Raw genomic sequence first — 15,431 nt, forward strand, 5'->3', positions numbered from 1 at the left:
GGGGGTCCTTTCGAAAGGCACTTGTCTACATGGGTGGCACGCAATTCGAAAGTGGCGCTTTTGAATCACATGCAGATGCCGTTTTGCTAATGAGGCACTGCATATTCATGGCAGCGCCTCGTTAGCATCTTCCCAACTCGCTCATCACTAGCCCCTTCCTTTTGGAAAAGGCATGGTATAAACACTGCCACAGGGACTCACTGTATTATAACCTTTTGCAGTGTTCCATATGGTCTGCATAAATCCTTTATTCCAAAATGACTGTACTCCTGCAGATGCCCACAGTCTTTTCAAACTAGTCTGTGCTAAATAAAAGGGAGCAAGGTTTAATATTGACAAACCTTTAGTAATCAGATAGAACCACATCAGTGACCGTTCCATTTTGCAGCAACCAAAAACATGTAGGAGAGGGGAAAGAGCGTATATGAATTTAGACACCTGACTTATCTTTGGATTTTCCCTCTTTAAAGTTATTGGTTTTAACAGTTAGTGGAGGTATTGCCATCATCATGAAAAAGTGTGCTGTGCAGTGCTGTCTCTTTGCTTTTGAGATGGAACTTCCGTAGTCTACTATGTTTTTGAGTGATAGGGTTACCATAGGCCAGTGTTTCCCAATTTTATTTGGCTACAGACTCCTTTTAAACTTGGAAGAATTTTGCAGAAACCCTAATAACAGTCTTATATATGGCTTAACCCCCTCAACCCTAAACCTCTGCCCCCCCCCCCCCCGCCACTCCAGGATTAAGCTGCCTCAGGCCCAAACCGGCTCCTGGGACAAACACATCCACCCAAAGATGCCCCCAGCCTAACCTGGTCTGAACAAACTGTGCCCAAGTTAGCTTCTCCCATTACCTCACCAAACATGGCAGATGAACCTATCTTAGCCATCGCTGGTCCTCCAACTCTAGTACTGTGGGCCCGATTTCACTGGCTGCCCTATGACAATGTGAGAAGCCGGTCTCAGCCTATGAAAGGTGAGGATGATGCAGGAACTGCAGAACCCATCTGGCTCCCCTTGCCCTCTTCCCATTGCACACACACCCGCTCCTTTGTGAGTGAGGGACTCTCTGCAGCTCCCTGCCCTGCTGCCGCTGAAATAATGGAATTAAATTCAGTTGGTTTAATGTCTGGATGCCTCCTGCTGCTCTGCCAGCTGTTAAACCAATTAAATTTAGTTGTACTGTTTCAGCAGAGGCAGGGTGGAGAGCTGCAGAGGAGTCAGCGGCAGCAAAGTCCAGAGCCGCCAAGTCCAGCGCCACAAAGACTCCTTAGAGTTTCATGCAGCTCCAGAGCCGCAGGTTGCTGACCCATGACCATTTTCCTGCAGAACCCTTAGTTTCACTTTGTGGAACCCATTGGGGAAACACTACCATAGGCTAAATAATCTGTTTAAATTAACTAGTGCGTTTTAAGAAATAACTGAAATGATCAGCCCAGGAATTCAGAGCACCTGGACGCAGCATGTACATGATAATTTTGCACAAGTTTATATGGTTTGGAAAGAAAATGTGGAAACTACACACAGAATAACCTGGCTGATTGGTATATGGTAACAGAATATTCAGTGTGAGATGTTCTTTATTTAAGTGGGAACATAGGCACATAACCAAAATAGTTTCATTATTGGTTAAAAATTAGCTTCACAGTCTGTAATCTTGAGAATTGGAAAAGATCATGATGGAAAAGCTTTAGAAATGAAAGGAAAGAGCTACCAATAAAAAGCAACAACTACATATAAAGGCTACATTGTAAGGAGCAAAAAATTGAGGAAAATCCCATTTGTAAGTGTAAACTTGAGTAAAGTTGACCTATTGGTAAGGTGGTCTTTTTGAGTTAGTTACTGTTGGTTTGTTTTGCTTCTAAGATAAAAAACATTTTGAAATGTTGCTACTCCAAGTTTGCTGGTCTGTAAATGACAATTCTACAATTCCTGAGGAATAATATTTATACTTCATTGCTTATCAGTCATGGAGAATAATTATGCCCTCTTATTTAAAGATGTTTATGCCGTTTGTAGTCTTTAATCTTTTAATTGATTATAATATCTGTAGAGAGATTTGGATGAATTTTTGAAATATTTTGAATGAATTTTCTGAACTTTAGTTCACATGAAAGCTGTCAACTCATACTACAGATTAAGTCCATGTGCAGTGTGTGCAAGCACTCTGAAAGTTTGTGTGCAGAACTAATTCAGTGTATTTACACCCTAATTTTCAATGTTTTAATGCCCCCTTATCTAGCCAATTGTACCCAATGTTTACAATAGCTTCATGATGAAATATGTACTAGAATCAGCCAGAAATCATTATCTTATTAGCCCATTATTTTAAATTTTATTTGAACCTCCTTTAACCAAAGTGTCTAGTGGTGAAAAGCTGTTGTATTTACCCACTGTGCTGCCTACCATCTATGTAAGCTATATTATCAGAAAGGTTATCATGTAATGCAGAGAAGGCTATCACAAGGTCTTTGTGGACTGTCTCTGAGATAATGAAAACACTATTTAATGGCTGTATCATCTAGGATGTTTAATTTTTCCTGTGCTTCCAGTTTAAAAGCTATTGGACTGCTGTAACACATGATGCCTTAGAATTTAAAGCCATTATCAGTACAAAAATTCAAATGTGTATTGGGAATTTCTTTCAGTTGTGTAAAATACTCAGCAACTGATGAGTATGGCACAATCACCTCTTATTTTGCATGAGTTGTGTGCCTCTTCCTTCCTCTTCCAGTCTAGAGGAAAAATGGTAGGAAAGCTATCTGCTGTGCTTTGCATCTGTGAGCAAATCTAAACACACACAACATGGTGTCATTCCAAACACATGCTCAAGAATTTACAGGAAAAGAAGTATTGTTTCGCTATCATTAGGAAGAAAAACAGCTCTTCGGTGGTGGAAACAACAAAGCTTGGTACTTCTCTATTATGTTCTGCTCAACATTTTTAAACAAACATTTAATTCCTTCTCCTAGAGTACTGCAATGTGAGAGAGGTGTCATCATCCCCATTTCACAGACAGGGGAACTGAAGCCCAGAGAGGCTAAACGACCTTTCCAGTATTGCTTTGCAGTTTGCAAAGGAGGCAAGACTAGAATTAAGATTTCCTGGCTCTGCTTTTGCTCTAACAATTAGACCATGTATCCTCATGATCCACCTGATGACTGTTTTGTAACTCCTGTTTCAGGCACAAGCTTTTCAAACAGCGCTGTGCTATTGGTCCCAGCCGTCCCCCATCGATATCACAGCCAGGATTCAGTGTGGGATCATCATCCTCTTCTTCCTTGCTGCCACCTGCCTCTTCTAAGCACAAAACAACGGAAAGACAGGAAAAAGGAGAGAAACTGCAAAAAAGGCCTATGATGCCCTTTCACCATCGGCCCTCTGTCAGTGAAGAGCTATGCATGGAACAAGACACATCAGGGCAGAAGTTGGGGTTGGCAGGGATGGAGCCCTCTTTGGAAGTCTCTAACTCCAGGAAATATGAGAAGCAGCTATCCATACCCTCCCGAAACCCTAGCAAACAGATTAATCTGAATCCCATGGATTCGCCCCATTCCCCAACCTCTCCTCTGCCTCCTACACTTAGCCCCCAGCCAAGAGGTCAGGAAGCAGAAAATTTGGACCCGCCGTCAGTTGCTGTGAACCCAGCTCTCTATGGTAATGGGTTAGAGCTCCAACCTTTGCCCAGTCTAGAAGATAGGACAGTTCTTGTTGGACAAAGGCTGCCTCTGATGGCGGAGGTCAGCGAGACAGCTTTGTACTGTGGGATCATTCAAAACAGTGAATCATCAGATAAGTGGCAGAGCTATGTTCTCCCATCAAGTGATGATCCAGAGTTCAAACCACCAGAGCTTCGATGCGAGACATACGATGCCAAGATGGAGGTAAACTCAGACAGCACTGCCCTGAAAAGGTAAATACAGTATTGAATGACCACTGTCTTTATTGAATTACAATCAGAAGTCCAAATTCAGTTTTTCAGCCATGCCATGTCCATTTGGTATGAAAACTTTTGTGTAAATGACAGCAGAAATTCAGTTCAGAGACTAAAGATGTGGCAATGATGTTATATGGTAAGAAAATACCTATAAATAGGAATTGTTATTTAAAGTGTCTCACTTACTTGTAATGCTCATTAAACCTGTACAACAAATGTAAGAAATGAATGTACAGCATAAGTGACTCCTTTAGTTGGCGCTAGTATTAAAAATATAAATTGATATGTGTAATTTTAGTATGCTTTGTCTGTCATTTGTGTTTTTGTATTAGGCAATGTAAGAGGCATGATATATTTTAAAACCTGTATTAACACAAATACTGCATACATAATTTAATCTCTTCCCTCTTGTTTGTATTCAGCAAGGGCTTTTACTGTTGCTGTTCAGGTTTACAACCTTAAAGGTGTATTATCATTGGGTTTTAACAAGAGCAAAAAAATGAAAATCCTTGTTTGTGGCACTGGGGAAATTGTTACCAGTCTAAGTAAATTGTAAAACCTCAGTACTTCATATACTGTATTCATAAAATCTAGTCACTGCACAACATAACTGTATAACGCTTTAGGAATTAAATCATTGTTAGTAAGTATACTTGACCTTCCAGAACTGAAGTCAGAGGGAGCTTTACCATTGATTTTAGTGTGTATAGAGTCAAGACCTAAAACACTAATAGATTTTTCCCATATACGCATAAGTGAAAATATATAATCACTTAGATTTTTCACTTTAAACAAAAAGTAAATTTAACAGATGACTCAGAGGCTGGGTCTACACTAGAGATTTTTGTCGATAGAAGAGGCCTTTTGTCGACAGATTCTCGACAGAACTCTGCATTTGCCTCGACAGTATTATCCCTCAAAAATTAGAGGCACAACAGTTGGTCGGCAGAGTGCTGTCAACAGAAGTGCAGTGTAAACACTTCTGTCAACAGACCAGGCTTCCAAGTTGCCAGGCAGCCCTCTTTGCAGAGCTGCCATTCTGCTGTCTGGCACCAGAGTGCAGTGCCGTCTGGCAGTTCTCTATTGCCAGAGACAGTTGTGTGTTGATGCAATCTGTTGATAGAGGTTCTGTTGAGATTTCCCTGTTCACAGTAACTTCTGTCAACAGATGCTTCTGGTATAGACATAGCCTCAGTGGGGAATATGTGATGCATCTTCAACAAAACCTAAGCTTTTTTTTTTAAATAGGAAAAGTATATTTTCTCCCAGCTCACTTGAGAGTCTAACTGAAATTGCCACAAATTTAAAACAAAACAAAACAAAAAACAATGCAACACATCTTGGCTTAGACTTTGTATGATCGGGGTAGCCCAGGAGGATAACTCAGGTGTCATGTTTATCTAAAATATAATTAGAAGTTTGTAAGTTTCTCAAACATAACTTTAATAGTCATTACTGCAAATCTTATGATGGACTGAAAGGTTACAGGTGCTTCAGAGAAATTTATCTGCTTTCTACCTACAAAATTCATTCTATTTCATTGGCCCAACATTGACAATACAATGAGCAGCTGTTTCATACTAGCAGAAGAAAATGCATGCTTCAGTGGACAAAAAAAAAAAAGTATTTCGCTCAAACAGAAAGAAGAGCAGTACTGACAGTTCTTGTCTGGAAAAATTATAAATCTGCAATGCTGTTATTTTTGCCTACTATGAAATGTTTGTTTTTCATAATGACTTTTTCCCTCCCCAGGCTCTTAGCACAACCCAATAAGAGGTTTAAAGTTTTGGAAGACGACAAACCAGTGCAGACATTGAATTATCTTGACCCTTTGCCTCTACTACAGCAGCCTGGAGAAGGCTTGGGAGATGTTAGTGATCCTTACACTTTTGAAGATGGTGACATAAAATACAGCTTCACTGGCACTAAAAAATGCAAACTGGGGACTGAGAAAGATCCTCTGAAAAAAAATAAGGTACCATATCAGCAGACCAGGGAGATGCTCTTGTTGCATTTATTATAACAGCACCGTCAGTGTGCTATAAACCTAGTACACAATGCCGCTCCAAAGAGTGCACTAACAGGATATGTCTTTGAGCACAAATTCAGTTCATACCTGCCTATTCACAGAGAAAAATATGATGTCAGTATAGCATGTCAGAGTTAGTAGTGACTGGTTTAACTCTTTCGATCCCATTTAAACTGTAAAGATATGTTTCATACTTTTTTGTTTTGGCCATCAACAAAACCCAGAGTCAAACTCACAAAATCCTTCATGAGGTTGTATGTCTGTTATTCCAATTTATAGAGAAGGAGTTGGCTGCAACAGTGATGGATTCAGCTCGCTGTAGAAAACATCTCTGTAGTCTGAATCATCTTTTTTTGCCCTGAGCATGAGTCATTTCTGTCTTCCACTGGATGACTTTGTAACATCAGTGCTTTGTTACTTTGACATCTCCTCACAGCTTTCTTTGCACACAAGTGAGATCCATTTGATCACTATTCTGGGTCAGCTGCTTTCACACCTTTAGGTTATTTCTCCTTCCCAGTGCATCTTACTCCCTGTAGCGCTATCTTGTTTTCTGGCAATTTCCCTCAATTATGTGTTTCTCTGGGTAATTCCTGCACTGCTGTTCAACTATGAGAGTTGTTTGTTCTTGACAAATTAAGCAGTCTGCTTATCTACTTTAGCTACTAAAATAAATGTCAATAGGAATATATTTGTAAATGAAGAAATGTCACTTAATGTTCTTTACATGTAAGATAAATTATGAAAGCCCACATTCTTTTCCCCTCCCTTTAAAGACTTTTGCGCTTACCAAGATGGAGTGCTATAGTACTGAGTAATATAAAAATTAAAAGACAGACCATGGGACAAGCTTTTTTACCTCTCCCGCACCTCATTCATGACTTTTAGTATGCCTGCTGTTCCAATTCTTGAACCACTCATGTCAAAAATATACAAAATGGGTTTGTGATTTGACCATTGGCAGTGGGATCATAGCAATAAGCTCCTTTTACCTTCTTATCAAAGTCAAGAATTGCATGCAAGCTTTCAGAGAAGATGATACACTAGGGCATTTAATTCATTGTTCCACCAATGGCATTTTAGTGTAGTTAGAGGCATATGTCATGTTAGTGAACAAGTTATGGAGAAAGACCTCAAAAGTCTTTGTACAGGATGTCTGAGAGAGACTAGTTTGGTAAGATCCTACTTCTCAAGAGCAGAACTTTAAATTTTGGAGAACATCCATTCTTTCTAATTTTTACTTTTGACTGTGTTTCCCCACCCTTTTTGCTTTTAAATGATAACTTTTGCTGTGTGACTGACTTGTTTATGTATAGTCAGAAGATGGAATATGTGCAAAGGAGATCCCCACAACAGGTCATTCCACACCAGTGCCTGATGGGAAAGATGCCATGTCTATTTTCAGTTCTGCTCCTAAAGCTGGTGAGTATAAGTTTGTACGAGCAGTCAGTCAAAAAGAAAAGCTTCTTTTTACTTGAAAGATTAGATCTAAGAACAGAATTATATTCTGAAAGTGTTTGTATAAAGTAATAATTTACTTAGTTATCGATTAGGAAACAAAAGAGTAAAAACCAACTGAAGAATTAATATAATTTCATATTTAGTATGTTTTTATGTTCATTTTACAGTAACACCAAACATTTTGGAGTTTAATAAAGTTGATTAGCATTTAATTTTATTATTGTGTAGTTGACCTTCAGCCTATAGGCCTGACATTTGGTTTGAAATTCTAGAAAGCTATTTCTAGGATAAATTTGAAAATATGAGAACTGGTTTGTAGTGATTATTACCCATTCTTGAAATGATGAGTGATGACCAAGACTGGTTTTCTTGTCTTATTTCTTAAGCCTTTATTTCCACTGTTTCCCACAGATACCCGGCAGGACTGTGCTGCAGGTCGAGTTGGCTCTGGCAGCCTCACACAGGTGACAGATCTGGCTCCATCACTTCATGATTTAGATAATATCTTTGATAATTCTGATGAAGATGAGCTTGGCGTAAGTCTGTGCAAGTTTACACTGAGTAGCTTCTAGACAGGACTCCTGCAACCAATGAATGATGCAGTAGGAATCCAGGGAGGGCAGCATCATTGCAGGGGAATGAGATCAGAAATTAGGACCAGGTAGAGATGAGAGCGACTGGGGAAGCTGCTTAAGGATCTTTGATTCTGTTAGCCGGTGGCCAGGTAATGTGCGGTGAGGTACCAACTATGCCCTTGTTATCATCCAAGTTTAAAACTACAAGAGCAGAGAGCTCGTTGCTGCAAGCAGCCAAGACAGGCTGACGGATTCCCCTGGGTCCTAAGCAACCCAGTTTTTTTACTGTTAGAGCAGGCAGCTCCTAGCACTCTTACCTACGGCCAGGCTGTTGTAACCAAATGGTTAAAGTTCTTTTGTTGTGCCGGCTGTGTTGCAGTGACAAAAGGGTTAACAAAATAGTTAGGCTTGGATCTTAACTAGTTACAAGTTTATTAAGCTACAGTTATAAGCGTGTGGTTACAAAAGGCTATTGTTTACTTCTTATATGCTAGCAAAGTACAGGTGTTAACAAGTTACGTTACAATCCAATACAAAGATATCTGTTATCATCTAACACAATGATATCTTGATACTAGTTACAGAGCTCTAATTCTTTAGCTGTGCACAAAAAAAGTCAGAGACCTAGCATGGGTGTATCTTACCCTCTCTGCGTCTCTCGATACCAGCGTAGCCAAGCCGGATCGGTCACTCAATTCCGACGGAAAGACGAATACGAGGTTGGGCGTCCCCAGTAGTGGACCTCGGGAGGCAATCACCTGACCCGACCAGCAGGAAGTTGGTCGAATGCACTCAAAGTTAGAGTTCTGCTGGACCCATCTTTTATAGCCCTTTTGGGTTATGTATTCTCTTTCTTATCTATGGTGCCAGATCATACTGGTCTGTCTTTGTGACTCCAGTTTGTTACAAGGGCATTTCTACTTAGTTTGCACTTGTAAGACAAGAGATAAACAATTTAGGAGTACAGGACATTCTTTTGTGCGGGTGGGGCACGTCCCCTTCTGGGTGATTGTGTGTGTGCATCATATTGATCAATGCCAGCTGGGGTGATTTCTGAGGGTCCCCCCCCCCTCTCATGTTGACAGTCTGGCCTGTTAGCCTTCTAGCTGTACTTTCTGCTCTCAGGGTCACGATAAGCTAGCATATCTGGGCCTCAATGAGGGCATCAAAGACTGTGCTGTCAGCAGCCATTTCCGTGCCCTGTGTGCTCCTCAGTGGCGGGGGGGGGGCAACGAGCAAGCTGGCTTGTAAGGGGGAGACTGTCTGGCTACAGTTGCAGAGGGGAAAAGTCAGGGAGTGAAATTCAGGAACTTGTGGGAAGGTCACACAGATAGCAGTACAGCAAATTTTGTGAAATTAACAATATCACAGGTGAGATCCATGTTCTGTTTGGGGAAAAGGTCACTTGCAATCATGATATTACTGTTTTTCATATACAATCTGGTCAAGCCAGCCCACAACATTCTTTTCAATGATGTTGAAGTTACAAAGACATCCAAGGAGTTGAGTTGTTTTGTATTAGTCGCCAATACATGACGGCTATGGCTACATGAGAAGCCTCTGCCGACAGAAATTACTGTCGGAAGGGATTTTCCTGGCAGCTTGTGTCTACACATGAAAATAATGGAAAGAGCAATCCACTCTGTTGGCAGAAAGTATCCAAACTGCTCTGCCCTCTCTCAACGGAACAGCTGACTGGAAGCTCTGCAAACAGGGCTGCCTGGTCAACTGGCAGCCGTGTCTGACAACAAAAGGGCCCCGGAACATCTACATGGATGTTTTGTTGACCAAACACTGTCGAGAGAGGTCTTATACCTGAACAGGGAGAGGTATAATGCTGCCGGCAGATGTGCCAGGTTTTGTTGACAAACCGTTAACAAAGCACATTTTGCATGTAGACACTCCATGGTTTTTCCTGACAAAAACCCAGTTTTGCCGGGAACAGGCTCTCATGTAGACGTAGCCAACATGATTTATGGCTCCTCATGGTAGCATAGGGCACTGTCACCAAAATGCACTCAAATTCTTCTCCAGGACAAATTTTGTATTTTGTTTGAGAACATACTTTTTATAATCTGTAAATCATAGTCATTACAAAACAAACAAACAATCAAAAAACTTCTGAAGCAAAATACTGTAGTTGAACTTGAGTAGCTTATATTAGACTCTTTAGCCTTGCATTAAAATTCTGTATTTGTGAGTATGCAGGGAGATCTGGATTTCCATTTAAATACCAGATGAGTATATTTCAGTAGTTCCTTAAAACAAAACTTTTTCCATTCTTAAAAGGAAGCACCATACCAATTTTTGGGAATGCTTATATGAACCATTACTGTTTTAAAGATCAATCACATCCAGTTATAATGAAAGAGAAGCTGATCCTGAAGTGACTGGAGGTAGATGACGTAGCTTAAAACATCCAAGTCCCCTTTCAGAAGGTTTTTTCAAGTAGCACAAATTATTTACCACCTCCTTTTCTCATTTAATGTTATAGTAATTCAAACATGGACACAAATAAAACCACTTCGTTAATTTCAAGTTACATGTACAATTGTATTTTTAATACACTTTAAAGGCACCTGGTATCTCTCTACCAAAAGTGCAAGAAAGGATTAAGGAAAGTCAAATTGCAGAAAAAATAAGTTGACAGTTGAAAAAAGGTATTAAAAATCTTTAATTATTGCCGTACTAAAATAGATGATTTTAGAAAGTTTAAAATAACTCATTAATTTTAATATTTTTATTCTGATTTTAATATATTATGTACATCTCCTGTGTTTAGGCTGTATCACCAGCTCTTCGGTCATCAAAAATGCCTGCAGTGGGAGCTGAGGAACGCCCTCTGGGGAAGGATGGAAGAACAGCAGTACCATATCCACCAAGTAGGTAACAGAGTAACCACAGCTTTGTTCAGCTAAAGTATCTCCATAACTACCATCTCCCCCCTTATGTTTGGAAGTTTGTAATATTGGGTTAAGGTTCAGACCCAATATACTTCAGTTCTTCTGTAGGTATTAGAAGTTAACGTTAAACAAGGTGAACCCCATACAGAAATCTTTATCTGAGTATTTCTAAAATTGGTCTACAGAGCTCAGAGATGTCATTCATTTGCTATTTCTGTTTTTGAGTATTGAAGGAAATTGTTATTTATCTTTCTTTAGAAGCCAACCCTGAATTGTCGCTGTACCCATGTACACTCAGTAGCCACGCTATTATATCGTTCAAATATATGTATATGTTTGGTCCTAGTAAAGAGAGAGAAGGTGCTATCTTTTGATGGACCAGTGCTTCCTGGAGAAAGAGACAAGCTTTCAAGCTTACACAGAGCTCTTATTTATACTGGGTTTGAATAGACATTTAGAACAAGGGAAATGCTGCTTCTGCTATGCAGGCCAATATACCCTTCATAATGTTGATTAGGAATGTGATATTGTGTGTGAAATCAGTGGGAGGAATTAATTGTTGGCAGTATCACACTTAGTATATGAAAATGTAACATGGATGTTAAAATCACAATAGCGTTTCATAAGGATTATGCCAGCAAACTACAGGAAATTAGTTTTCATTGCTGGGAGGTTTGAAGATGTTTTTGAGCTTCATTCATGTAGATGGCATCCCTTTTGAATTACTGTTTGTGTGTGTGTGCATGAAAGGGGATGGAATAATTTTAGTGTGATATTAACAAACCAGATTGTGAACTACAAATTACTTGTCATAAAAGAGAAAAAAAAACATTGTGTGACTGACTGAGTGGCTACTTTAAGAGAAATCAAATTCCATTGCAAATCATTCTTTAATGCCTTCTCATTAACTTCGGCTGGTAATGAGATCAAATTGAGGGGAAAACCACAGTATCACAGGGATGAGTTAGAGACTTTTATAGACTCGTAAAAGCAGTGTAGATTTACTCAAATGTAAAAGTATGAAGTATACAAAGATTGGATTTTGACAGTTTTAGTAGATCCATAGCGTTCTAAAATATGCAAAGCTTTCTCAAGCATGATACATATGAAAATGAATAATGCTGGCCAGGCAGTTGGTGTAGTTTTTCTTTTTAATTAAATATTTTGGATTTTGCTAATGAATCTGCTCTGCAGAATTTTGCAAAGTGGAACTAAAAGGTATAAGAAAATGGCAATATGGAGTGATATGGAACAGGTTAAATGGATGCACTGTACCCCTTGGTGTTTACCGTCTTAATTCCCCCTTAAATCCCTTTGACACTAGCTAGTGATGCATGACAGCATCTGTGAAGAACTGAAATGCCTGATACATCATGCAGACCCTGCTGACTAAATGTCATTCTAGTAACACTGTTCATCAAATGATGCTAAAGCATTCCTCTCTTCTTCCATGACTTGAAAAGCAGAGGGATCAGCTGATCCAAATCAAACCCATGGAAGGATTTCACTACCCAGGAGCAATTTTAAATCAAACATAACAATCGTCTTTGGATTGCATGAAATATATAATAGCTATGGAGTACAAATTTAAAGAATATAACATGTCACGTAGGGCTGGGGATTTGTAGTGTTTCCCTGGACAGGAAAAGGCTTGGAAATTAAATCAGTTATTTAGTCTGTCAGAAACGCTGGTTCGGTATATGGGATTTTTGTGGGGGAAGGTGACATAGGAATTTATTCTCATATGGTCTCATTTTTAATAATGAATTCCTCAGATTGCAGCATTTTGTCAAAAGGATACCTGAGTCACTTTAAAATAAAACCCTTGGAGTGTTCTGAATTTTATGAAAAATAAATCCACTGTAGCAGGAAATGGAAAGACGGTAACAGGGAAAAGTCTAATTTTTTACAGTGATTTCCATTTGGGTTTGTACAATAGCTTTCACTTTATTAAACATTCCAGTGTGCTTATCATTAAAATTACTGGAAAATATAGAATGAATTATTACAGTGTGCTAATTTATTTAGAGATAATTAAATCCTATGCAAATTTTCCTTTCTGGGTAGCTGTGGTTTAAAATGTATATTGCAGTATCCTCTGGGACTTGCTTATTTTTTTAGATGCCTTGAGGCAGAATTTCTAATGAGTATGTTTCAAGATAGCAATGTCTCAGCTCTGTTTTCATGAGATTATGACAACATGGACCAAAATGGGTTTAGATAGGCTGTTAATCAGTGCAAAAGTTTTTAACACCACCTTAGAACTTTAGCCACATTTTGATTTTACGATTTTTTGTAATGAAACACTAGAAAGGAAAGACAGTTATCCTGGATCCACTTAATTATCCATACTAATTGTAGTCAAATTCCCAGTGCCATTCTTTAATCTCTTTTATTAAACGTTTGCAACATTTCTATTATCATAGCATTTGTAAATATTGAACATCCTCAAATGTGTGTTTCAACTGAACAGTAAATTTATAAAGTGTCCATAGGACACTGTACTCTGTATAAATTGTATTAATGGTAAAAACAACTAGAAATCCTATGACACTTGATAGACTAATATATTTTTGGACCATATGCTTTTTTGGACAAAGACCCTCTTCATCAGATGTTAGTCTGTAAGTTGTCACAGGACTTCCCGTTCTTGCAGGTACAGAATAACATGGCTACCCCTCTGATACGTATATTAACAGTGTTAGGCTACGTCTACACGTGCAGCCAACATCGAAATAGCTTATTTCGATGTTGCGACATCGAAATAGTCTATTTCGATGAATAACGTCTACACGTCCTCCAGGGCCGGCAACGTCGATGTTCAACTTCGACGTTGCTCAGCCCAACATCGAAATAGGCGCAGCGAGGGAACGTCTACACGTCAAAGTAGCACACATCGAAATAGGGATGCCAGGCACAGCTGCAGACAGGGTCACAGGGCGGACTCAACAGCCAGCCGCTCCCTTAAAGGGCCCCTCCCAGACACAGTTGCACTAAACAACACAAGATCCACAGAGCTGACAACTGGTTGCAGACCCTGTGCCTGCAGCATAGATCCCCAGCTGCTGCAGAAGCAGCCAGAAGCCCTGGGCTAAGGCTGCTGCCCACGGTGACCATAGAGCCCCGCAAGGGCTGGAGAGAGAGCATCTCTCAACCCCCCAGCTGATGGCCGCCATGGAGGACCCAGCAATTTCGACGTTGCGGGACGCGGATCGTCTACACGGTCCCTACTTCGACGTTGAATGTCGAAGTAGGGCGCTATTCCTATCTCCTCATGAGGTTAGCAACTTCGACGTCTCGCCGCCTAACGTCGAAGTTAACTTCGAAATAGCGCCCGACGCGTGTAGACGTGACGGGCGCTATTTCGAAGTTGGTGCCTCTACTTCGAAGTAGCGTGCACGTGTAGACGCAGCCTTAGTCTAGAGACTTACACTGGTGTGAAAGCAGAGGAAGATCTGCAGTGTCTTTGTTTGATTTTAACAAAAGCAGAATGCAAGTGCTGAGTTGGAGTGCTTCTCTGAATGGGTTGTCACTGGGAAGTTATGCGGAATTTCTTTGGTAATGGTTAACAGTGGCTTGTTTTGTGATGCTTAGCTGTGGCAGATCTGCAAAGGATGTTTCCAACACCCCCTTCCTTGGAACAACACCCTGCCTTTTCCCCGGTGATGAACTATAAAGATGGTATAAATTCAGAGACTGTGACAGCTTTGGGGATGATGGAAAGTCCTATGGTCAACATGGTTCCCACACAGCTCACAGAATTTAAAATGGAGGTGGAAGATGGATTAGGGAGCCCTAAACCTGAAGAAATCAAGGTAATACACACAAAACACAATTAGTGTTATAGATTTATCTGTGCAAGATTTTTTCTTTATTAAAACTAATGCTAATGGGTTGGCTGGAAAATTGTTTTTGCATAATTTTGAATCAGGTCCATATAAAGCAGCAGTTCCTGAGTTTTTGAGGGTGTGGCTTCCCCTTACACTACTTATGGGATGGGAGAATCTATCCTGGGAAGCAGTGACTCTGAAAATTATTTGGGGGTGATGGTGGAGAATAAACTGAACTTGGATTTCCCATGCAATTTTGCAGCCAGACAGCTAATGTGATCCTGGAATGCATACAACAGAATATGGAATTGGTGGTGTCATGTTATTTTACAGTGTGTATTTGACAGGGATGCAGTTGCTGTTGCATTTCAACATGGATTCGCCCAAGGCATGCCTGACCAACCTGTTGCTTTCTAAGATGAAGTAACCGGCTCTGTGGATATGGGGAAAAGGCAGTAGATGTTACCTACTGGGACTGAAGCAAAGCTTTTTATACAGTCTCCCACAGTATTCTAGGCAGCAAGTTAAAGAAGTTTGGATTGGATAAATGGACTGTGGGATAGATAGAAAGCTGGTTAGATCATTGGGCTCAACAGGTAGTGATCAACAGCTCAATGTCTGTCTGATGATCTGTATCAAGCAGACTAGGCCCAGGGTCAGTTGTGGGGCCAATTTTCAACATCTTCATTGCTGACTTG

General features: G+C 40.0%; 1 protein-coding gene across 2 annotated transcripts in view; it reads left to right on the forward strand.

Moving 5' to 3' along the window:
• MED13L (mediator complex subunit 13L) overlaps window positions 1-15,431 on the forward strand; it is a 333,854-nt gene that overhangs the window by 253,716 nt on the left and 64,707 nt on the right. Inside the window, exons 10-15 of one of the 2 annotated variants that reach the window (XM_075012327.1) lie at window positions 3,183-3,911; window positions 5,688-5,910; window positions 7,281-7,386; window positions 7,837-7,961; window positions 10,783-10,882; window positions 14,498-14,718. In XM_075012327.1, coding sequence (XP_074868428.1) covers window positions 3,183-3,911; window positions 5,688-5,910; window positions 7,281-7,386; window positions 7,837-7,961; window positions 10,783-10,882; window positions 14,498-14,718 — 1,504 coding nt within the window. The remainder of the gene's footprint in view (window positions 1-3,182; window positions 3,912-5,687; window positions 5,911-7,280; window positions 7,387-7,836; window positions 7,962-10,782; window positions 10,883-14,497; window positions 14,719-15,431) is intronic. The other variant, XM_075012328.1, reaches the window with a different exon arrangement.

Source organism: Carettochelys insculpta, chromosome 18, assembly GCF_033958435.1.
Source record: "Carettochelys insculpta isolate YL-2023 chromosome 18, ASM3395843v1, whole genome shotgun sequence".
NCBI classification, from domain to species: domain Eukaryota; kingdom Metazoa; phylum Chordata; order Testudines; family Carettochelyidae; genus Carettochelys; species Carettochelys insculpta.